Here is a 26,283-nt window from a genome sequence, read left to right as displayed (position 1 = left end):
AAAGGAGAACAACAGATAATATTAACAAAAGAAATACAAAGCTACAGTGACAATATGAATGAATAAATTTTCTATTAAAAAGCTATCTATTATATAAATATATTTTAATTAATCGTATTACCAAAATTCGCTATGATAAATTTTCCTTTAATAAGAAAACTTAGTTTCGAATCCAATTAATCTTGGTTGAATGTTGTATCAGATATTTTTGATATCTAAGAGTTATCTAATCAAGGTCCATGAATTTTGTATGGGATTCTTTGCTTGGCTTGAGGCCTTTAAAACTGAATCTTTCATAAATTTCTAAATTGATTCACAAACTGCGGTAAATTTTTACATTGAAAAGTTAAAAACCATTCTGGGCGACATTTCATTTTATTTAGATCACAGTTTTAAAATTTGTTTAAAAATGGTTTCATTCTTGTGTTGTAGATAAACAAAAATAAAGATATATATAAAAACAAAACAACTGGTTTTGAAAAATGTGTAATGATAAGTAAAAATCCATAAGATACTTAATCTTTGTGAAAAAGAAACATCAAGAAAGAAAAAGTGCAAAGAGAAGAGAAAAGTGGAGAGAATATTTCTTCGTTGTGTTAAGGTTATAAGAAAGCAGCAAAATTTACTACAACATCAATATCAACTCTACCCACAACGGCATCACCATCAACCCCCCGGCGGTAGCAGTATCACTCACCACCAGCACCACCACCATCAACTCCAACTCCAACTTCAACAGCAGCATCACCACCACCCCCCGAATAGCAGCAGCAGAATGCTTTTCGAGAATCCAGCCGTTGCGGCAAAGTTGCCATTTCCATATAATGTGCCGCCGCCCTTACAGGCAGCAGCAGCAGCTGCGGCCGTGCCGAATTTAAGGTAAGAAACCTAAAAAACAACCAACCAAACATCATCCAACCATCCAACGGTCTAAAGCACAGACCAATATGACCACTTCCTGTCCTGTTTTTTGCTGTTTGCCGTTGTCAATTTTGTCTCAAGGCCATTAAAGGCGTTAATGCGCTTTGAGTTTGCCTTTTGCTTTCATTCCTCCTCGTTTGGACCAAGTTGTTTTCTCAGCGGTATATTTATGAAAATTGGTCTGCTCTTTGTTTGTTTCTAAATTTTTCATCAAGCACTCAGCAGGCTCTAGAAAGAAATTCTCTTCCAGAAGTACGGCAGTACTGATTGCCATTAAAATCAGTTGAAAATCTTTTATTCAGATTCTATTAGGAAAGTAAGAAAATTTTGGGATTGGTAAACATATATAATTCTAGTCTGTTGTCTCAATGCTTTGTCAAATTTTCTAAATATGTAAGAAATATTATAAACTTTTAACATTTTTTGAACAGAGATAAGAAAATTTAGCAATTGGGTTTATAGATTTGGGAGAATATCGTGCTTATCTAAAATATCTATAAATGATCCAAAATGGGCAACTAATGTATTCGGATTTAGCATGTTTTTAAATTCGCGTTCACTATGAGTGGTCGCCAGGCCATGTTGCACAGTCGACATTGCGTTGATAATGACACACGATATGAACATTATAAGAAATTTGCAGTCACAAACTTCATGGACACTCAATATGTGATTCCTAATGGGGTGTGTTCGCAATTCAAGGTCAAACGACATTATCTAAAATAATATGGATTCAATTCAAAAGTTCATGCACATCTAACAAAGTGGAAGTGATATAATATTACCTTAAGTTCAATAGAACGTGTGAAATTATCGCTGAGAATCCGCGTAGTGGCTAAACGTTGATGCCATAAATCAATGCGATTCAGATAGTGCTGAATTTGCCACTGCAGATCAGTGAAACGTTGATTAAACAAGCCAATCAATAGGATTTTGATCATTGGAGCCAAACAGATGCCCAAATAGAGATTCAGCAATAACTCCCACTTCTCACTCCAAGGTAAATGTTTCTGGCATAACACGTAATACATAACCATTGCAATGCTCTGAACCATTGAGAAAACTCGGCCAAACAACATACTCGCTATAGGCAGCCAAAGTTGTGCGATTAATCGATGACCTCTATTAATGCGACTGTGCAGTCTGAAGAATTCAAGCAATTGACGGCGTTCGTCTCCTCGGGAATAGCCGATTTTCTCAAGGATTCTTAAATAGTTTTTCAGATTTTTTAAAAACGCTTTTAGCCATGAAAGCAATAACAATTGATAGACAAAATATATGGCATAGTAAATTTCGAATAGGAACACATTGCAAAGATATGGCCATAAAATGTTCCAGAAAAAATTATAAATTTCAAGCAAAGTCAGCATCCATTGCATCACAAAGAGAACGAGGAAGCGTATCTCACGCAAAGTGCCAGGACCAAAAGCGGCACACATCAGGCTATGCACTTTGATCACTTCGTTTATCACCTGAACGTACACACGGTTTGGATTGATTTGATGCAGATGCTTCAATAGATATACATTATTTTGAAAGACGAGCATTACCGATAATCCCAGCAAGATTGTTGCAAATATATTTGACTCTTCCGAAAGCTGACCGAAAAGTAATATGGAAAAAGTCGTTATTACGCTTAATGCATAAATCCAATCGAGGAAAAACACCAACACTTTAATTATTAAAGCCGTGCGTCTAGTCCACCACATTCTTGGCTGCAAGATTAATTTATGCAGACGAACATCATATTTGATTTGGCCACAAACCATAAAACGGCACAGCAAATATATAAACCAGATGATTGATTTAACGCTCACTATAAACAAATAGCAATACAGTTTCTCGGTGAGATTACTTTGTCGCCGAGCTACTTGGTGTCGTCCTCGTGACATAATGGCCAATACTGGGATGGATTATAATACCCCGATAGGGCCAAGACCCCTTTTTGATAAATAATTGTGATAATTATAGCTATTTTATATATTATAGACATTCATGTGTGTTATGTGCCATTAAAGCATTAACTACTTTGCTCTGAAATGAACTTATTATGGTAAAAGGTTCTCGAATTTTGAGTTTCGGGCGTTTCTTGATTTATTTTTTTAGTCTTTTATTTTGTTGGTTTTTTGTAGCGCGCTGTGTCGTCCTTGCATTCACTTTTGCCATCCATTTTCATTTAAAATAATCTTTATCTGCTTAAGGATTACGACATTTTTTTTCTTTCTCTCTTTCTATCCATTTCGCTTTATGACTACCGTAGCTCTCCTCTCTTCCGTTTTTGTTTGTCCTTTTCCGTTTTTATACCGTGCGCTTTAAAATTTTATCAACCTCAAATTGTGTTTATCAGGCTTGACTTTGACTTGTTGGCTTTTTATTCTTCTCCTCATTTTTTTGATTGATTTTTATTGGTTTGTTTATTTTATTTTCCGTATTAACCAAAGGAGAAATAAATGATGTGGAACAAAATTAAAATAAATGATTAAAGTGGCAAACAAATCTTGGAAAAACAAATATTATATGCTTGACAAAAGAGAATATTTATTATTAATTTATTATCAACATATAAGGAAGAGAGAAATAATTGTTAAAGGTTTCATTTTTTACAACCACTTTTTAACCACTGTGCCGGGTTCGTATCTACACATAGATACTTAAAGGAACTGTGTACTTTCCAAGTATTATAAATGATTGTAGGCGCTCGCGTTCATTTGGATTATTAATGCCTGGCATTTGCCTCAAGTGACACACGGTTCATAATGACCATTTAGGCCAAAAGTGAGAGTAAACAATAAAAAAGAGGCAGTGAAATGAAGAAAAAAGAAACAGAAAAGCAGCAGCACAGTAAGGGGGTTAAGAAAAAACACCACCCAGAGACTTGGGGCTTAATTGTTCAACAAAAGTGACACTCAAATATACTATATGTATGTACTATGTATACTTGTGTATATCGGTAATGTCATTGAGTTTCTGGCTTAGTTTACTCTTCAAAAACAATAAGATCATAAAAAACGAATGTCTGGCGCCAGGCAATTAAGAGTTTTAAAGTTTTTGTGTGTTTGCCAATTAGCATTTTATTTATTATTTCATAATCTTTGGTTTTTTGATGTTCGATTTTTAACTATATTTTTTGGCATGTGTCGTTTGTTTTGCTCTTGATGGTTTAGGTAGGTAGGTGAAGGGGAAACGATATCGTGACCGGATGGTAGGCTAGATTACTTAAATCCAAAGACTCTTCTCTGTTTTCTCAGTTTCACTAGATAAACATCAATGCGAAACTTTTCACCATTCTTTCGTCTCCTTGAGATAGACTTAATCTTTCTTTTTTGTTTTGGTTTGTCTTTCAGAAGTCTTTGTAACTAATTTAATAATCCTGCCATTCAAATTTTTCCTAGTCACATCTACTTAGTCATTCAACTATGCATAAGACAAGAGGCAAAACAAAATTAAGATAACAATTAAGCTAATTATGCTTGCATTACGAAAAAATGCCATTCGCCATACGCACAATTTAACCCATGAGACAGAGAAAGGCATCAAGAAAACAAGAGAAAAAACCAAGAAACGAATAACACAAAAGTATTTTTCAATTACTCAAATTACAGTAAAGACAAGATAATGAAGAAACAGAACTGAAGAAAAATATTTGCCTGCTAAGCAAAAACCACAGAAACCAAATGAAATATAAACGATGAGCTGCAGATGAGATGTGAATGAGTTTGTTTCGTTTCAGTTTTGGTTTTAGTTTTTCCTCTTCTCCCTCATCGTCGTTTTTCTGCAATTTGTTTGGCCTGTCAGTGTCAAAGAATCGAAAAGAATAGAAACTAAACCGAAACAAGAATCTGTTGACGCTGGCGATGCTGACGGCGACGACGACGATGATGTCTGTTTATTTAGCACATTTTGAGTTATATTTTTTCTCTTACCATACCCTGCAGCCCCCATTAGTATGAAGGGTATACTAAGGTCTTAAAAAAAACATTCACAGAAAAAATTTATTCAAAACGGTAAGAGACAAAGCTGTCGACTTTAATATGCAGTTGCTCCTAAAGATATGCAGCAAACTTGTTCTATGATGTTGAGAGGAGGATAAAATACAAATTGCTGTAGCATCTATTTTCTATAGGGTAAGTCAAGGTCTTGACTTTGATTTGCTTTTGAGATTTATTTTCTAGTGCAAGTTCGTTGCTGGTAGACCTCAGAAGTAGTACTTCTTGGGATTGCTGATGTGGTTGTTGTTGCTGTTGTTGGTGTTGATATTTTTATAAAAATGAAACATGCCTCCCTTTTTTGTTGTCATTTATTACTGTCACTTTAAATCCAATCAACGCTTTGTCTATGTTCGATGACTGACTGTGAGACCTTTTGGTTTTTCTTTTTATGCTTTTTCCTTCCTTTTGGCACAAATTTTTGTCAAAAGAACAAATTTCCAAGTAAATAATATAAAAATAAAATTGGGTAAGCAGATATGATGACAAAAAGAGAATATGTGGTGCTCTATATATGTACCAGATATAGAAAGAAAACATTCATAAATAAAAATATGGTTGGTGTTAGATAATTACAAAATGAAATTCAACAATTTCCGCATTCAATTAGCATTCAAGTTGATGACCAAAAGTGGCATTTGCCATGTAATTTATGCACTAGACAGACAATTACATATATTTTATTAGACTTGCACTGCTTGCATATTGATGAGGCTCAAATCCAAAGTATGTTCTTGCCTCTCACCTGTATCACGCTCCCTCTTCCAGGTTGCCATTTTGCAATTTGTAAGTTGGACACATGGAGAACCTATTTCAACAGCAGCCTCAAATCGAGACAATCTCAACAAAAAGCTGCCTAGAAATAAAATTTATTGACTATTTTCTACAGGGGCGTAGTTTTTTTTATCAAGGGCAAATTTGATTTATTTACGAGTCAATACTACAAAAATATCTATGCTAAATTGATTCCCTTTTTGTGAACAACATATTCTAAATATTTTGTAATACTTTATCTAAGTCTAGGCTTAAGGCTTGCGATATAAATATGATACAGAATTCAGCTAGATTTATAGTTTGCTTCCTTTCTCTGTACAATTATTTGACCTACAAAAGTAAATATTAAAGACTTCATCTTTAGTTTACTAAAAATAATAAACAACATTTTTAAATACTTATTTGAAAATTTTCTTCAAAACTGTATCTAGTTCTTAACCTTGTCAAATAGGTCATATCATTTACAGATGGTCCTCAGTATTTTAATATATTTTTAAGTATTTTTAAAATTGTTCATCTTGACTATGGCGCCCATGCGAGGGGCTGGTCTTAAATTGGCTTACTTGACCAAAAGAAGAAGAGAGAGAGAGAGAAAACCCCGAAAATAAAAATGGAAATGTCAAGATCCATTCTCCCATTCAACTGCCAGTGTCTTGTGTCTGCTCCCCTCCAAACCCTTCTTATCCTTTCTTAGTAGTCTTCTTAATGCTTAGCCCCCCTACACACACAAAAATAGACAGACAGACAGACAGGCAGATTGTCAGATATACATATGTATGTATACCTTAAGCTGTTACCTATAAGTTTTTGCGCATTTCAAATTTTCTTTTTCTTGACAAGTTTGCCAAGATTTACATTGAATGTGTTACGCGCTTGTGTACATAAGTGCGTTTGTGTGTGTCTGCATGGATTATATACATATATATACTTATACATATATATACCGATTCCTACATGACTTTTTTGCCGTCTTGCTGGGGCGTTTTGAATGACAGCTACAAGGGGTCTGTGTGCGTATAGTTTTAGTATTTAGGTAGCCAGCAAATGATAATGGATCAACCTACATTCAAAATAAATATATTAAAGATCTGCTATATAATTACATTCTTATGTTAAATTTGTCGAACTCGTTCTTTATGCCACCTACTCGTATAAATCAGCCACTTTCTTTTAACTGTAAGCTGGTCATTCAATTATGCTTTTTGGCCAGCATTTCTGTGTCTGTGTGTGTTTCTGAGCATGACTTGGTAAAAGTTCTCTTTCAAAGCAGCTTTAAAGTTCTTTGACTTTTATTTTGTCTATACATATATACCTTGATACATACACACATATCAGTTAGATGAACAACAAATTGCTCGATTTCAACTTTGAAGAAATGAGTGAATCATTTTGGCCAGTCAGTCAAATTTTCAAAGTCTTTTTAAGCTGCAAAACAAAGCCAAAAAGAACAAAAATTTTAGAGAAGATTTTTAAGTGTTTCAAATATTGAAAACATTGCATTATTCATGTATGTAGTAGACAGAAAGACAGACATAGTATATGTATACATATGTAGAACTTGTGCTTTTACTCTCAAGCCTGGCAAAGTTTTGCATTGCCTGAGATGTGGGAGTATTTCAATTATTTACACGAACACTTCATATGAGAGGGGAAAAACTTAATTGAAATGCCAGTTACAAGCTTTCTCGCTATTTTTCTTTCTCTTTACTATCCGGACTTTTTCTTAGGGTCACAATAGTTCATGTCAAAAACTTTATTTAGCTTCTTGGCTAGCCCCCTTAAGACCCTGATATGGTTATCAGTCAAAACGTGTATATCTATATTTGGTGTCATTTGGTGTCTAATTAGTTTGCATGTGATTTAATTTCCAATTGACATTGACTGGAAATTTCATGAAAAAGTAAACCTCTCAAACTACAATTGAAGAATCCGCATAAATTTATTTATAAAATCGATTCGCGTTGCTTATATTTCATTAGATTTGTTTATTTGTTTACTACTCACATTCGCCGTCTTTTTTCGCTTGCTTGTCGCATTTTACTTGATTATATTCAAATATTCATTCTTTCCATGAGTTTCCTGCTGACTTTGCCCTAAAGGGGCAGACTCAAGTAGAAATTCTCTGCAAGTTAAGTAAGTTCATATGCAAATTTTGTTTGTGTTATATCTGAATTGCACTACATATACAAACAAAGACAGGGTACTTACACACATATATGTACATACATACATGGAAAAGCTTTTTCAATTTGTTATTGGCCATATTGCATTTGGTTGGAAATGTTATACAAATTTTCAAGTGCATTTGAGTGTGACCGACCCTTTTAAATGGCCTCCTTTTTGATTTACGCACTTGACATACCTCCATACAAGCAAACAAACAAAAAGTGCCAACAAAAATTACAAAAATGTTAATTAAAATGTTTCAAATTGGCTTTTTTACCTACAATTAAACAATCAGACATTCCCGTGCATATGTAAATTGAAGGTTTCCACATCAATTCTTGTAGGGATACTCTACACTTTGTAAGGACTTTATAATTAGTAATTATATACAGATATGTACTGTGTTTCCCAATTTACTCGGCAGCTTTTCAAGACCCATTTATATCTGTTTCAACTGATTAGGGGATTCCCCTTTAGCAACAACTGCAAATGGGCTATGAGGCAGCTTATTACCTATGGAGAATTAGTATTTCGCCACTGAAAGAAATGTTCATTCTATAGTTTATTTTTCAGTTAATTATGATATACACTAGAATTTTTTCTTCACAAGTCGATTGATGTGCCCAAATGGAAATTGAAATATATTCATTACAATTTTTTCTCCAAGTGTATAAAAAAGACGTTTTTCATGATTTTCTTTTGGTCTATTTAGCTGGGCCTGCTGCTGTTGGTGCTCTTGTGGCTAATTTTAAATAATTGCTGCATATTACCCTATTACCCAGAGCTACTTTAGTAGGAACCAGCAACAGCAGCTTTTGTTGCTGAAGAGAAAGCACGCCCACACACAATGAGTGTACTTTGTAATGGAAGATGGGAGGAGGCGGCGAGGGAGTCAGTCTTACCCTTCTTGTCCCTCTTACCCACTCAACATCGCTACAACAACAATCTCAGCTGGTCGCACTTTAATTGGCATATCAAACCATGGCATTTTTCTTTTCTATTTTTTTTTTGCTGCTGTTAGGCCAAGCTTGTGGGTTGTGCTGGCCACAATGAACTCCCCCAGATTTAACAATTGTTAATAGTTGAAGTTGTAGTTGAGCTGAGGTTTTGGCGTTCACAATGTATAGGGAAGCCAGAGAGGTTAATGAACCGAGTTATTTACAACCAAAAAAAAAAAAAAAAAAAAAGAAACAAAAATACAACAACCAAAAGTAGTTAAAAATAACGAAAAAAAAAACTCAGCTACAGTTAATGAGACGCACATTACTCTTCGTTTTGTTCGTACGTCTCTGTCTAGTCTCTCTTTGCTCCATTTTACCCATTCGATTTGGCCAATAAAACTTTTGATTAATTTACAAATGTTTCTACTTTGAGCGTATAGAAAATATTTGAAGCATACAAATTTATATAGCATCTACATCTTCACATTTGTGCGCATTTGTCACACAACAAAATGTTGTATTTTTATAAAAATCTTAAAATAAAATCAATTGAAATTGTTAAAAACACTTGATGTTCGACAAAGATATTAATTTTTTTGGCTTTCTAAGAAGTTTTTCTATTTTTCATTTGATACATTTCTATCTATCAATCGTGGCCGCTAAATAGCCACAAACAAAATGGAGAAAACAAAATCTATTGGTATATTTGCAACTGTCATGGCATTCGACATGACATGCAGTCAGGCAAAATGTTTATTTATCTCAAAGATACATTGACTTTTATTCATCACTCCCATTCCATCTAATGGATGTATGTACATCGTAAACGTCGGTTATTTATTTAGCGATATCGTGTATAAGTTTACAACCTCTCCTGCATTTCCCTGCACTCTTAAACAGCGGGAGAAGCTTAACTAGAAGTTCTGATTTGCGAGTTCAACAAAATTTTGTAGTGACAGCTTTGTACTGATAGCTCTCTCAACACAGTCATTTAACCATTGACAGCTGCTTTACATCAGTCAAGTTTTTGAAATTATATTATTAGGGTTAACTTTGTTTATTCATAGATATTACTTGTAATTGTGGTTTACATTGCATTCAAAGTTAAGTAATTTTGGTAAATTTCGTTTAATCGTAAGTGTCTTTTGAGTTGCGGTTTAACTTTCTAAACCCATTTTGGTTACAATTTCGAAATTGTTGAGGAATTCCCAAAAGGAATTCAGAACATCCACGTTTACATTTCTTCTGGTTTGCATTCTATGAGGTCTTTGCATGTCTCATTTTTCTTTTTTAGAATTCTTTGATTGCCTCAGTGGTTTTACCGCCCTCAGCCTTTCCCTACCGTTGTGTTTAGATACTCAATTTTGTGGAAAATGCTATACACAGAGTTGTTCGTGATGATATTTGATTACAATTTATCTATGAAACGGAGCGAAGAGTAAAATGTTTCTACACAGTTGCTTCTTTTTGCATTTGACATGCCAAGCCAATTGAACTAAGCTTTTTCTGTGGCCTACAAAAACACACACACAACAAGTAAAGTCAATTTCAGTTTGACAATTTTTGTTTCTTATCTTTTTGCTGCTGCCATCTTTTTCTCTTCTATGTGTGTGTGTGGTATATATGCCGCCATCAAGTGGTTACTTGAAGTGAGACTGAGGGCAAAAAGATAAAAGTAACTTGCACTTATTGTTGGATAGTCGATGGAGGAAGAAAAATTATATCACAAAAAGAAGGAAAAAAAAGAAACTTTTTATAAACAATATCTCAGTCGTCATACATCAGACGTAGTCAGTCGGCTGGCATCAAAGCGCATTTTAGCAGCAGCCTTCAATGCTGGCAACTACAAAATAAATTGCCATAAAATGTATACATATATAAAAAAAAATTAGATGTATGTAAATGTGCATAGATTTTGTTGTTGGCAAAACATTTTGCACAACAAACCTCAAATGGCGTAGGTGACAAATAGCATTGGCACCAAAAGGTAAAAGTGAATACCAACACATGCAAGAAAAAAAGAGGGAAAAAAGTCGCGTTGCCAAAAATAAAACATTTTTAATTTCCATCATAAATTTAACATTTTGTGTAATAAATTTGATTTAATTTCGGTTCCTTAATAGAATTAATATACGCAAGCCAAGCAGCTCAACGCTATAGGGGTTAATAGGTGGATACCCAATAAACGTCGTCATCATTGTGTGCAAAAAAACAAAAAGAGTATAAAAACCGGTCTTGAAAATTGAGATATCTAAAGCGTAAATTACTTATAAGTTTTCATTAGAATTGGAGTGTAAACGGGGTCAAAGTATTGCCCTGACTCTCGTTATACAAGTAATATCGGTAGCAAAGCGCACCCAGATAGATGCCATAATAATGCTTTCGCCCCCGCACAGTCGTGCCCCGCCCCTATCCCCCATCCTCGTTTCGGACGAGACCACAAGCGATGCCAGCAAATGCCAATCAATTGATTTCATTGTCTTCAATTTATAACCTATCGATAATATAAATTCCTCTATACAGCACACACAAAGCTAGAGCGAGCGAGAGAGATAGAGAGGTAAAATCAGATAGAGAGCAAAATAGACCGAGTATACATATGGGTATATAGAAAAAATGTAGATACATTTATTTGCATTCAATGTAACTGATAGATACGCATGACAATAATAAGCAGATATGTCACATCGGTCATATTAATACTATATAACGCTATATATCAGGCCATGCGCACATTTATCACTCACATTTGCACTTGGCATTGATTCCTGTATTGTATAAATATCGTGCCCATACAAATGCAAGGTAATTGCAAACGGTAATGAGTTTAAGAGAGAGTGACTGATAAATAAGAAGACAATAGCCATGATTTTTCGTGGCAAATGAAAAAGAATTTCTATTTGAAGTTTAAAATAATCCCGACTTTTAGGTCAAACAAGTTTTAATTTTCAATTTCATTTCATTTAATGAAAAGGGTGGATAAAGCTGACAATTTACCTTAATTAGTGAAAGGTTTCACATATATATTTCTTAAACTATAAAATAAAACGAGTAAGTTTGTCTAACTTAGAGTCTAGCAAAGTTTTTCTTTAACTTTCTCTCTACATAAATGCTAAAAGTTAGCATTCAAATAATTAGTTTAATTATGCTAGAATTTACTTACTCATTTGAATACTCAAAACTGTAAATATGCATATTCATTCATTCATTTCATCATACAATTCTTGTAAATGGCATGCCAAATTAAATTCTGTAAATTTTACCTTAACCTACGAATGTATGCTGTATTGTTGATTAGTTGGTAATGGCAAGTTGTATGCAAATAGTTTTACGAATTTCAAATGCACTTTACCCACCTGAAAATAAATAACAGGTAGATAGTAGGTAACCAATGCTCGACAAATGCCACTTATATAGTATACCACATATCTCCGTTATAGCAACGACAAAAAAGAATTCACATAACTTTTGCGGCTTAAGAGTTTTGAAACTTTTGACTACCACCCACCCACACACACACACACTCAATGGCACACTTATACTAGCAGCTGAGCCATATTATCGTGTTGTGTGTGCATGTATGTGTGTATTATATATTCTTGTATATTCCTATGTTGGTCGACAGAGAGACCAGACCGGATGCATAAATAAGTGACAACCCCGGCTGCTGTTAGCAAAAGAGTTGGTGAGCTGTTTTTTTTTTTTGAATTTCCGGCATCAGTTTAAGTAAAAGATATATACATACATATTACAGATACATGGATGTATATACATACGTGCGGAGTGAAGTTTTCAATTGGTTTTTCGTTCACAGTTAAACAAAGGTCTTATATATGTATGTAGATACATAAAACTCTGGTTTAACCCTGAGACGTTTCTTGGTTCTTTGTCATATTTTATTTTTATTGACACACGATTATTGAAACTGTGGGAACTTTGTAAGTTCTTTTTTTCTTCAAAAGCAAAAGTTTTGTTGATAACAAGTCGTCTGTATCTTGGCCACGAATTCAGTGTGTATTCGTTTTCCAAATCGTTTACGAAACGTTTTTTGTCAGATAAAAACTGATTGTAAGTAAACAGTTTGTGTGAGAGCTTCTTTAAACATCAATCAAAAAAACATTTGACAATTTGGCTTCACAATGTTTCCTCTTTCAGCTCATTTCACAGCAAATCAATCAAGGAAAAGCGAATTGCCATCGCACTGCTGCATAAACCAAATCCAGTCCCAACCCCAACCCATCAGACCACCTCATTCCTGCAATACTAATCATAATTGAAATCTTCTTAAGCATTATGCAATATTGTTCAACTCAACTGTAAAGCTTAGATCTCCCTTTCTCTCGTTGTCTGTCTCTTTCTATTTGAATCTATCTCTCTTGCTCGTGCTGTCTATTTGAGTGTCTAAAATCCCCATGTAGAAGCATTGTACAATCAGCTATCCCCATACTTGGCCCCAACACTTCCCACCTCCCCCTCTTAGTTCCCTAGTGGAAGCTGAAACCAGTTTTTCAGTTTCCCTTCGAAAACAAAAGAACTTGGCTAAGCCAAGGTACAGAGTTTCGATTGTGGATTCGGCTTTAGCTTTTTTTTTTTCTTTTTTCGTTTTTGAGCTGTTTCAGTTGAGTGAAACGAATTTATGAGCTTGGCAATAAAAATGCAGGCGTTCAATTCTACTCGGTGTGAATTAAATTTATTTTTTGCTTCATTGGTAAAAAGATTTTCCATTTAGCCAAATGGACAGTGACCAGAATAAATGTGAAATGTCAAATGGCCAAATACTGAAACCAAAACGCAATTAGTTCGGCTCCAATTCAAAAATTTTATATGAATTTTGCGAAAAGCAGGTGCTGCATATATACAGACATATTTCTTAGACCAAAAATAAATTTCACTTTCACACATAATTGGCCAAAATATATTGATTACCAGACAGCAGTATCCGCAGCAGCTGCCCAGGATTTTGTGTGTTATGTGTGTATCTGAAACTCGTTTTGCGAAATGAAAGTGAAACATGCAAAGGCAATCTTTTTGTCTGTTGTTGGCCGTTAACGTTAACGTTAGATTGCCAAGGCAATTATTAGGCCAAATCATATTTCATGGTCAACTGGCACAGCATTAGGTATTTTATTTTCCAAGAAAAGGTAGTTCTGCGAATAGGCAAAACACCAGAAAAGAAGATTTACCTCAAACATCTTTTGGGAACTCTTCTCTCTTGCATATTTTATTCGGTATTCAGCAGTGGTGAAGCCTTCCAGTGCGGCTAGCTGAATCGGTAGGGTATTCTTATTAACAATGTATATGAACTTTGGAAACCATTAGTTTACATTAAAAATGTATGACCACCTAATAATGTTTTTTATGACTTCAATTCGTATGAAATGAATAAATTTTAATAAATTTTGATTGGTTAAAGTAAACTAGTGCATAGGTTTTTGACTTTTTAAGACACTTCTCCTTTTGGTATGTCAGCCAATGACAAACCATTTAATTTCCTCAAGACACCCCCAAACAATAATGACTTAAAATGATGGTGGGCCACTCTTTCCATGGGCTTGCTGAACCAGTCAACGAACTTTTTTTTGGTCAGCTATTTCTTTAATTATGCCGGTGGCCCACAGAGAGCTTTGGTCTTGGGAAGAGTCTCATCGCAGCAGCCTTAGCCCAGCCCATTACCATTTCATTAACATAGACATAAAAAGGCAGGTCATAACTTCCCATCAACCATCGCCTACCACCCCCACAGCTCATGTCCCATCGTCGTCTTTCCACCCCTCCATTTGGCTGCCATCTCTTGGCCATTGTTTTTGACTCCACATTTTTTTGTGTTTTTCGTTGTGCTTTTTGTTGTGCGTGTGTATTGAAATGAAAACACGTGTTGCGGCCATAAACAAAGAAATTGGTAAATGGCAAGCGAAACAAAAAATCACCCAGAAACCCGCCTAGCGTGAAAAGCAACACACACACACACACATTCAACACCCCTAGAAAATAAAGGCAACGAAATGTTGGCAAAACAAAAGCAAAGCTCAATGATTTTTATTTTATTTTTTTTTTATTTCATACTTAAATTTGTACTTTTTGGAGTTTATTTTGATACTCTAACATTTCGAAAGTATTTACCCATCAGAATGAATTTTTTGGGGAACTAAACCTTTTTCAAGGCTTAAGTTAATATAGACAGCAAGACACTAATCTGTGCATTTGAAATATTTATCCAGTTTAAAAAAAAATGAATCAAAAAAGGAATTTAGTGCTTATCAGAATCTGAATGGTTCAAGGATCAAGGAAGACATAATCAACTTTAAATCAATCAAAAGAAATGTTCTTCGTTTTAAAAATCAAAAGGAAAATGCTAACACATCTATTTAGATAATAGAATTTGACTACTTTAATCTCTATTTGGAAACTATTCTTTGAGGATTACTCTGTGACATTTTATAATTGAATTGGAGAGTGTATTCAATCGTTATCATCTGCTTGTACGACTTCCTTATTCCTTTTCCTTTCTTGTCACTGTTTGACTGACTGACTCTGTGCTCGAGTGGGCATGACCATGGCATCTGGATGGTGGAGCTTTGTTGGCGGCGGTGTGGAGATAGGTTAAAATAAACCACATTTTTATGCGAAATTACGTGCTGCTGCCTGCCATCACCATCGTCATCATCCTCATCAACTTCATCATCTTATTTCTGGCAGTGGCTGGGTTTGCCTGCGTCGATGCGTTGTGCTTGACAATTTCCGACATATATCGACAGTTGCAGCTATAACCACAGATATATACCTACATACATATGTATATACATATATGCATACATTTTTCACTCGCTGAATAAAATGTAATCCGCCAACTCACTACGGCAACTGGCGTATATAAAGTATAACTGACTGGCTGCCAGTCAAACCCGTACACCACTTCCCTCATCCCTTACAGTTCTTCTTAATATGGCCAACAGCTGGGTGTGCGCCTGTGTGTGTCTATGTGTGTATAAATGTTGATTTTCATTTTCAGCACACTCTTATAGAGGTGAATATGGGCGTGTTTGCCGCCCCCCCTTCAGAGAGTGAGTTTGTTGTTTTTGCCGTTTTCGCATTGATTGCGTTACAATTTCAGGTTTTCAACTCTCTTGCTTTTGGGGAGGGGATCCGGAATGACGGACTGGGTCTTAGGCTGAGGCTAGTCTACTTCTACTTTTATTTTTTGTTCGTCTTTTGCCTCACTGTTGTTTTTCTTTTACCGGCTGTGCCACAAAACGTGTCCGTTGGGTTTTCGGTTTGTTGTTGTCTGCCACAAAAGCTGCTGTGGCAGCAGCAGCGTTGGAGTTGATTATTATCTCTCTCTCTCTATGTGTATATATATATATGTGTGGTATTTATATAGGTATTGGTATAGTTGGCAACTTGAATTGTTGACTCGGCTTGGCTTGACTTCCACTTTGTCTTTGAACCGGTTTCTTTTACTCTCAGGCCCAGAGGCCCCTGCTTCTGCTCTCCATTTCGTTTCATTTTCATTTCGATTTACGAGCGCAAAGCAGAAAAAACAAAAACACAAAACTGCTCTCGTTCTGCTGGTCTCAAAAACTCACTCATTAGATAGATATACAACCTATATATACTTCTATCCAGACTTGGGTGACTTTATAACTATATGAATTTGAGCTATGGTTGGCTTCCTGTGATTGAAATTAAACGAAATGTCATCCATAAAATGAAATTTCTGTAAATGGTCAATGTTTATTTGGCATGCATTCACTTAATTTGGTTGCAAAAATAATGTGGCATTTAATAAATTATTTTATATTGCATATAGTAAGTCGAGACGATGGCTATATTAAATGGACTTTCATTTCCTGCAGTGATGTGATTTTAATATTTGCGTTTCTTTTATTTCTTTTTTTCTGTTGTGTGGGAGTTCGAATTCGAATATTTTGTTTATGTTATGAGACACCTTAATGACTGATGCCGTTGGAATTTATTTTTGTTAATATTTAAAAAAAGGGTAAAATACATGGAAAGTCTTAAGTTGTAAATGATTGAGACCTTAATGGAGAATAAACTGGGATATAGGATTAAGTTTCGTAGCGATTTCATCCATTATATAATCCTATTACTTCCACAATGATTTAAGGGTTAAAAGAAATTATTTTTGTTTTTATTTTTAAATGTTTTAAAATTAAAGGTTAAAATTTATCTACAGATTAGCATCTTTGTGACTTTAGTTTTTAGATATACACAAGCGTTTAGTATAACTTTTATAAATTGCATTTTTAAATGTATATTGTTTTTGTTTTTTATGTTATTAGCATATTTTAAATCATTTTGTTAACCTTACATGTCAAGAGCCATGTACAAGACCTTTTTGCTTGGGCCACACCCACATAGTAGATGTAGGTACATTAAACTAACAATAATAATCCAAATAGTTTAACAAAGCCAACCTTCAGTTAAAGCAGACCATTTTCTGGTTAAAATACGAACTAAATCGACCACTGAGTCGACTTGAAGATCCCCTTTAGCATAAACTGCTAAAAGAACTAACCTTCTAGTTTGCCACATAAAATTTCTAAAGTTTCGTTAATGTCAAAGCAACTTTGTTAAACGATTAAGTGCTACTATTAGTTTTTGGATCAGGGAGATTTTAGATGTGTTTGCTTTGTCTTATATAACCATTTGTGCTATTAAATACAGGGTATACGAAAATATAAAAACATGAATAAAGACCAAAATTCATGTTGTTTTATGTTTTTGGGTTTATTTATTTTAAATATTTTTCTTGTTTTTTTGTTGTTCGTTGCAATTTATCATGGAAATCTAATCTTGTTGATAATGATGCCCCATGTTATTTGCATTAGTTTTGCTATTTGTTGTTTCTAACAAGAGTTTTGACATGCATTTGCATTGTTTATTTGGCCATTTGTTGAAAGGTCATTGTTTATTATTATTATTCATGCCCATATGCATGTGTGTAGGTTCATTTAGAGCTTGGAGTTATTTGTGTTTTCTAAAATCAGATTAGTTTTCACATTTAATCCATTGTGAATGCTGATTAATTGAAATTGATTTTTGGCTATGTAAATGGATATCCCTTTTAACGCACATTCATAATTAATAATGGAAATGGATTCGAGTGGAAAACTCACAAATCGTGACTCGACTGTATACAACAATGGTGAAAATTGCCAAAAGGAATGGGAAAAAGGGAAAAGCTTGGCTCAAACAACAACAAAGAAAAAAAAAAGCGCAAACTGAATGCTATTTTTGCACACCACCCACATCTACAGTGGCCCTGAAAGAGGAGTGGGCTGTCGACAGGGGGAAAAAAAGGGAAAGCCTGCTTTTGACGGCAACATGAAAATTGATTTCCAACAACGCCTATCAACAAAAAGCTATGGTTGTGGCTGTGACTGCGGCTACTGTGGCAGTTGTCAAAGGGGTCGTATGAGTAATATTTATGTTGGAAAGTGAACAAGAAAAAATCGTTTTCATTTTTAGAATTTCATTCAGTTCAAGCAAAGGTCACAAGGTTACGAGTTTTTTTTTTACATCACATCAATATGGGAAAACGGAATATTTCTTTCCAACCTTTCCTTTCTTTTTTTTAGTCTACATTAGCCACCGCAATGGGGCCAGAGGCAAAAAATAATAATCTCACCTGAGATTGCCATGAAATTTTTGGGTTTTAATACTCAATACTCTGCAGTGTGCAAAGGAGCACACTCAATTTTAAGCTGTATATAACAGGGCAAAGTTCGACTACTAGATCCTGAGACTGGAAAGGAAATACTATGTTATTTATAAATACGCAAAGTCGAACGAAGAGCTAAGTTCAGATACCATTTATTTATGCAGTGTATTATGAATTCGGCAAGTAAATAATGTCAAAAGCATCTTGTTTTTTCTTTTCTTTGGGTTGGTTTTGTTCATTTCTTGAATTTAGAAATCTGTGCCAGCCACCGCATTACAAAAATTATGAGTTACATTGGGAAATTAAAAACAGACATTCGACGGAATCAAATGGTTTGTTGTTGGCGTTTTTGGCCTCCTTTTTAGCTTGCTGCATAACACAAAATCAATTACAATTTTAATTAAATATGCAAAGCTCTCCTAAAAAGCAAAGGTAAAGCAACGGAACAGAGGAGAACCCCAGCAGTAGCAGCAGCAGCAGGGGAAACACAGAACTCAATCAGGCAAATGTCCCAGGCGACGTCTTGTCGTAATTTTGCCAAAACAGTTGTCTGAGCTTGTCGGGGGGACAGCAGAGGGACAATAAGGTAAGATAAAGGGAAATGTCAAGCAGTTGGGTTGTCTGGGGGAAGGGATAAAAAGGTTTTCAAAAACTGGTCCACACTCGTCGTCTCTGTCTTTATGGAAGAAATAAAATTTTCATGATCTTAATTAAATTACCTGATGCAAGGAAAAATCAATTAGAATTTCTCATCTCTCTAAACTTATGGCATAGACTATGGCGACACTTGGCCTAATCTCTGGTCAATAAAGTATTGAATCTTTGATGCCAAAGCAGATTGTTGTACCCCACAGACTAACCGTACTAAATGGAAATGTGGTCTAAATGCTGTCTAGAAATCCCCACCCAAAAGTGTATGCACTTTTGCGATGGAAATGCTGTAGCAGTTGCAATGTGAGCATAGGCATTGGGGCATCGGCATCAGTTGCCATCTGGCATCTGGTCAATTGGTCAATTTGCATTTGCATATCATTTGGATTGGGCAGCAGGTTGCAATATGTTTGGCATTTTGTCAGTTGGCAGTTCCTCAATGACGCAATCAAATACATGTTGGATTTCTGTGTTTTTACCTAGGTGCCTCCCAAAAAGTTAATTAGTGAAGTGCGTATGAGGATCCTAGCTAACTGCTTCTTAGTTTCTTCCTTCTAAAATATTCTTTTGCTTCAAATCTATAATTAATTTTCATACTTTTTTTTTTTTATTTTTTAAGGTAAGCAACAATGTAACGAAAAAACAAACAGAAAAATCGATTAAGGTCATTCAAAATGTTGGTAAAAATTCCAATATATTTTGGTTGTCTTATCTCAGGCATCTCTCAAACACGTAATGATCTCTCGGCAAGTTTACACCTTAAAAATTTCGGTCTATGTATATTTATTTTCAATGAGACATTCAGACAAACGAACAGACAACTTTTGATGACAATGATGATAATGATGAATAGGCTGCTGATGACTACGAAGCTGATGATGATGATGAGGATAATAATGATGGTGATGGCGATGATGATGACGACCATCAACTGTCAACAAGTTTTCTGTCTGTGCAAATATTTGCCAGCTGCTGCGTAATTGCAACCAAAAGATTCAACAAAATTAATGAAAGAAATAAGTATCAGTGAGAAATATATTTGTATATTTATTTTTCAACCTTTTCAAAAGTTAGATCAATATGGTCTCACTGATTAGATATTGTTTGACTTTTCGTATAAACTATTCAGTTTTAATGATCTCAAAATTTTCCACTTTATGATTGTCAAAATTGACTTTTAAATAATAACCAACACTTGATGGAAAATGCCAAGTCAAATTGCGGTCACATTCCCTTCTTCAATTAGACAGATAAATAAATTTCTTTAGATTTTGTGGTTCTTGAAATATTTGGTAACAAGTTTTTGGTTTCACAAGTGAAGGGAAAACTTTAATGCGTTTTCAGCGAGTTTCTGTCACAATTCTGGGAAAACTTTTGTTATGGCAATTGCAACAACAATTTTCAAGTTTGCTAAGACAAAAGTTGCTAAAAAAGATTTTTGTTTGAGTCAAGTTTAGAATTCAAGAGATTTGCATAGAATTCATACATATAGATTAATAATAATTTCGTAACGAAATCTTTTACATGAATACTTGATATATTTTCTCTTTCTATTATTATTTTTCTTTCTTTTTTTGTTTTTTGTTGTCAATTTCCCATGGCGCACAAAATCTTATTTGCTTTCAAAACACTTGAAGAGTCACTTTGCCACTTAAGTAGTGGTAGTGCTGTTTTTTTTCTTTTTCTTTTTCTACTTATGCGGCAGCTTACAATAGTAAAAACCACTTCTGTGGATTCAAAACCAACGCCTACAAACAAAGTCAAACTTTATCTAAGAGGGCCAAGAAATTTCTTATGAAGTGCTTGGAAATGGTTTCTTTATATGGGGGCAACTCGTAGGATTTGCTTATGATGTGTCTGCCTGCCGACTGGCAGTCTGTCTTTCTGTACATGTGTCTATTGCTTTGCTGCAACTAAGTTCTTTTTAATGAGTTTTCAGTATATAAGAAATGTATATATAAAATTTATATACATACTTATGCACTATATACATCTGCGTTGCAGTTGAAGTTGAAGTGAAAAGTTTTCCCATTGCCCTTGCGTGTTAAATAGTTGCTCACCGACTATTGCTATATAGCCGTCTGTTGTTGTTCGTCTTTTGACGCCTTTCTATTTTCTGATTTTGGTTATGGATTTTCCTTAGTTCGTTGTATGCAAGGACACTGCAAAAATTGACGTAACCTAGGAACGTAACACGCACACACACACACACTCATACTGTTTATGCTTGAGGTAAAATAAACAATAAACAATTCCATTGCCATAAAAAGAGGAAACTCAACAATAAAAGCATAAAAAATAAAGCCAACAAATAACTATACATACAAACAACTGCTACTATATGAAACTGGAATGTTGATTTAACATAGTAAATGCGCATAAATATATATGAAACAGTTGGCATAGCATGGGGCGGGGCACTCCAGAGGGAGTGTACAATCCTGGTCATAAGCCGCGGTGGGTGGTTAGGTTAAACAGTAAATAAACCATCAAATTCTTGCCGTATGTAGCACTCGACTTTGTGTTTTTTTATGTCAAATAAATACCGCAAAAGAAAAATCGGGAAATCCGGAAAACAATCAAATAGGATATAACTTAATCTTACTTCGACTGAATACAGGATACACAAAATAAACGAAAACTGAAAAAAACTACTATTATGAAAACATACAACTGGAAAAGTATGAGGAAAAATTTCAAACTTCCTTTTAAAGCTTTTAAGTAGTCATAAACTAGTAACATTGTTGATGAGGTCATAACTTCTAAAAATTATACAATTTTTAAGTGGCTATAAACAGGCAACACAGTAAGCGCACAAAACAAGCTGAAAATTTGGAACAGATTAATTTTTAGCAAATATTTTCGAACTTCTAATATCATCTTTATTGTGTGGGCTTTCAAAAAGGAAGCCCCACTTAGCGATTAATTAGTCCAGACACTTAGACAAAACACGAATAAAAATAATTATGAGTCCAAATAAAAATTGTAAGTCTTTATTAAGCTTACATGTTTAAAATAAGTAGAAGACAAGTGAGGAATTGCCAAAATTGTGAAAGTGGAAAAACAAAGGAAGACGAGTTATATCTCCACCCATCTGTTTTAGAACATTTAGAACCGTTTGAAAGAACGATTTTGTGTGATTTGTTGACATATTTATGCAGTAAATTTGCATAGATTCTTTTCTTTTTACTCTTCATGTTAAATTACATTAATTCTATTCTCATATGTCGAAAATCGACTAAGTTTTCGACAAGTGGAATGAAAAACAGCCCCTAAAAACAAAAAAAAAAAACAAGCACACCCTGGGTGTTGAGAGTCAGAAGAAGTCTGCCATCTACTAGTGAGTCGCACGCAATCTCCCCTCTAAGATAACCGAGTACATAGTATACAAACACAGGGTGCTCTGTCATCTGTTATTTTATTTTTGTTTGTGCAAATTACCTTCGACTGTGACTCTGACTCCCAAGTCGCCACTTGATCCCCTCTTGTCTCTGTCTCGTTTCGGCTCTCTGCTCTCGGTTGAATAGCCATTTACTGTGTCTTTCAGTTTGTAACAGTTGCCGCTTGGTATTTATGAGATTTACGGTTCTGCCGCGCCTAAATGTATGCTTGCTAATTTTTATTCAAATATTCTTTCTTTTTTTTTTTCTTTTGGGGTTCCTTCTGCTCCTTTTTTTCGGCTTTTCGTGTGTGCGCAATAAAAATTAATGGCCTCGTCTGTATTTGACGTTGATTTTAGTTTCCTTTCGGTTATTCGTTGGCTGTGTTTTTTTTTCCGCTCTCTCTAGTGACTTTAGTCGACTTTTATGGGCGACTCTTGAGATTTTGGTTGTGAATTATGGGATATTTTGCTTAGATAGTAGCTGTTGAGTAGGTGAAATATCAACATATGTACATATGTTTGCGTGGATTTATAACTATTTTTGATATTGTGTCAGCATTTTCCAAGGTTAAACGGTCGTTGTCAAAGGTACTCGTACACACACACACACACACATACACATACACACAGTTTTCCATTAATTGCCCAAGGAGAATAATATAGAAATTTTGGTAAATTTCGCAAGAGGCTTGCCAAAATCAATCAAGCAACTTGCCTAACGTCCTTTGTTATGGCTTTTCTATTCACCAATTCAATAAGCAAAGAGCCTTAGGGAATTGATGTTGGTTTAGCATAACCTTTTTTTGTGTACATTTTCATCTGCTAGTTTTCTCTTGTTGTTGAAAAACGCCTTTTACCTGCATATTTGTTACGTGCTTCAATTTAATGGCCTTTGCACATACAATAAATAACATTGTGTTTGGCCATAAACTAAACAGGAGGCGTAGATTTTACATGTTGAGGTTATAACTATGCCCGGAGGACACACTTCGAAAGGAAGTTTTAATGTTTAAAAAGTCAACCCCACAGAATGTGGGCAAAGCAAGAAAACACCTAATATTTTTTGACATCACTTCATTTATGGCAAGTTATTACAATAGACATTTTTAAATGGGTTTTTGTTACTAGAAGAAAGAACTAATCTCTAAGCATCTCTTTATGCTCTTTCTTCTGTTATCTAGTCTCTTTGATTTGTTTTAATAGCTTATTATAATTGGAATGAATTAAGAAACATTAAAATTACAAATGTTTCTTTAGCTTATATAAGCAAAACTTAATCGGTTAATGGTCCGAAGTGCGGCTTCCCGTGAGAGTCACTTCTTCTTGACCTTAATCATTTGGATTTCATTTCTTTCCAAAAAGGTTTTGCCCACTTCATGTTGTCGCCAGAAGCGGCAGTAGCAAAAACAACAAACAAATAGCACCGACATAAAGTAAACAGAAATATATAAAATTCACAAGCTTTTCTGGCCCAGACTTATTGGCGACATCGAAACATTTGTTTTGCTAGCATTTACTGTTGTTCCATATTTAGGCATCAAAAAACATCGTAAAATGGCAGTTTGCTGATGATGATAGTTTTCCATTTTTGATCTTTTCCAGGGTTGTTTTTCTATTTTCTTGGGATTTTTTCTTTCATTTTGTTCACGGCGTGTATTTTGTTGATATCTTTTATTGTCCTTGTTTATCGAGTTGGAGCAGCCACAGCTTTTCTCGTCTGGCACAACGTTCTGATGACGTCAGCTGGCTCTGTGTCTTTAGAGTCTTGCCGTCTTTGGGGAAATACAAAAGAAAACCACCAGAAGCAGCAGCAGCAGTAGCGGTAGAAGCTTATGGGACTATAGAATATGTATTTATATATGTATGTGTACTTACATCTATATTTATATGTGTGCTTGTACATTTATATATCGGGTATTATGTGGTACTTAAGGTGTGCTTATTGTAGGATTTGCCAAGAGCTTGAGCCTCCTGTTTTTGGCTGCCTACCTGCTACTGCGTGTTAGAAGGATTTCATGGGCCTGTGTCCTTTTGTTTTTGTGGCATACCAAAAATAACAAACAAACAAAAATGAGTGAAAAAGCAAGCACCATCTACAACGCAAAGAAAGAGCTTGTAATTAAAACTTATGACTGTCGCTAGACAGGCTTAAAAATGTTTTAGGCTTAGCCATATTAATCCCATATATTTTTAAAAGCACATCTTAGCGAAAAACTGCAGCTTATTGATTGTCAAATCCAATCAGATCCAATTCTTTTATACCTCATAATTATTTCTTTTTGTAAAAATTGTTATTCCTTTACAAATGAGCAGTTTCTGGTCTGTCAGCTATCAAGATGGTTCAATGCTAGCATTCCTAATCTATATGGACATAAGATCTTTATTAGTATCAACATTTTTTATACCAACACAATCTGGTAATGGCTGTTATTATTTCTCTTACCTTTCTGCCTGATTGATTTTGTGATAAAATTAAAAATAAATACAAATGTTCGCCATAAATTTCAACATTTCGCCATTTGCATTTTTTATAATTTTTCAAAAGGACAAGGTTCGAAATCGTCTTGCCTCATTTCCCCTCGGGTTGAATTACATTGCTAATATGCCCTGATGGTGGTGTACCTGAGGGATAAAGAGGAAGCCATGTGTGGAAGGCAACAAAAACGTTGGAAGAAAAAGGAGGCAAAGAAAAAGGGCAAGAGGATGACTAAAGGATGAGAAGAACTTCCTGCGTGTGTGCGTTAGGTTCCTTTCCTTTTTGAACTATGCGTTGTGCATTTAAATTTAAATGCCTGCCAGCACTGGATAGCCCTCCACACAGAACCCTCCAGTCCCACTCATGTGTGCATATACACATGTATACATATACATATATATTTATTTATAGGAACCTCTGTCTTTTTAAAGACATATCTAACCTGTAAAAGCATTTCTCTCTGACACTTAGTTCAATTTTTGGTTGGCTTTTGGTTACGGTTTTATCTCCCATGCTCCGCTTGTCATGTTGTTGGTTTATTTTATATGATTTAATTTTCATTTTAAATTTGACAGTTGGCTTGTCTCCGGCATTTGTTTATGCAAATTGTTTGTTTTTTCTTCTTCTTCTTTTTGAGTGAGGGCAGTGGATGTGTAGACGAAAAGATTGACATTTTTATTCCAATGGAATTTGTTGTTGTTCTATTGACATTTTCCAATAATAAATAAGTTAAATTTGTTTGATTTTCGTCATGCAAATTTTTTTTACAAATTCATAAATAAATATGAGAGTAATTATTATGTTCCTTAATCTCGTGTTAAGATAAATGAAATCATTTGTTATATATAAGTTTTAAGGAATCGTTTTTAAAATTAAATAAATAAGATTGTTGACCCAGACATCTAACTTAAAAGAAACTTCAAAAATATCTCTATAATATCTTGGTCATCAGTCAATGGTTCTGTTCCTGTTCCATATAAATACCACAAGATCTCATCAAAATAATAGGTGAAAAAATGTTAAACAAATCATATTCATGGGCTACTGTTTTTCCCACACATCACCGTGTTTTTTGTTGTGTTTTGTATTTCGTGTGTTTTGTTGTATTTGTTGGACCCTTGACCTCATAAAACTAACTAATTGATTTGCTTGTTTGCATGTTTTTTGTTGTCGTATTTCTAGTATTTTTTCTCTCTCTTTTTATTTCTTTCTCGAGGGCCAAACCCAAACCCGACAATCAATTAGTGCAAAACAATTTTTGTGAAATTATTTATGACTCTGTGATATTGTATTGCCTTTTGGTT

At 34.6% G+C, this 26,283-nt stretch overlaps 2 protein-coding genes across 6 annotated transcripts in view; one reads left to right on the top strand and one right to left on the bottom strand.

The window, feature by feature from the left end:
- msi (musashi) overlaps positions 1 to 26,283 on the top strand; it is a 120,349-nt gene that overhangs the window by 23,678 nt on the left and 70,388 nt on the right. For 3 of the 5 annotated variants that reach the window (XM_068301594.1, XM_068301597.1, XM_068301602.1), the window contains exon 2: positions 433 to 879. The exons of the other annotated variants lie outside the window; for them this stretch is intronic. In XM_068301594.1, coding sequence (XP_068157695.1) covers positions 776 to 879 — 104 coding nt within the window. In that variant the 5' untranslated portion in view covers positions 433 to 775. The remainder of the gene's footprint in view (positions 1 to 432; positions 880 to 26,283) is intronic. 5 annotated transcript variants of the gene reach the window in all.
- Positions 1,378 to 2,813, bottom strand: Grl36a (Gustatory receptor-like 36a). The gene is made up of 3 exons (XM_068301797.1): positions 2,330 to 2,813; positions 1,707 to 2,095; positions 1,378 to 1,638 (listed from the first exon to the last, which is right to left on the bottom strand). The coding sequence occupies exons 1-3, from the start codon at positions 2,811 to 2,813 to the stop codon at positions 1,378 to 1,380; spliced, it is 1,134 nt and encodes a 377-aa protein (XP_068157898.1).

The sequence above is a fragment of the Drosophila tropicalis genome, unplaced genomic scaffold (genome assembly GCF_018151085.1).
Source record: "Drosophila tropicalis isolate 14030-0801.00 unplaced genomic scaffold, ASM1815108v1 contig_878, whole genome shotgun sequence".
Taxonomy (NCBI): Eukaryota; Metazoa; Arthropoda; class Insecta; order Diptera; family Drosophilidae; genus Drosophila; species Drosophila tropicalis.
The sequence above is the reverse complement of the archived record's forward strand: the minus strand, read 5'-3'. Positions and strand labels throughout refer to the sequence as shown.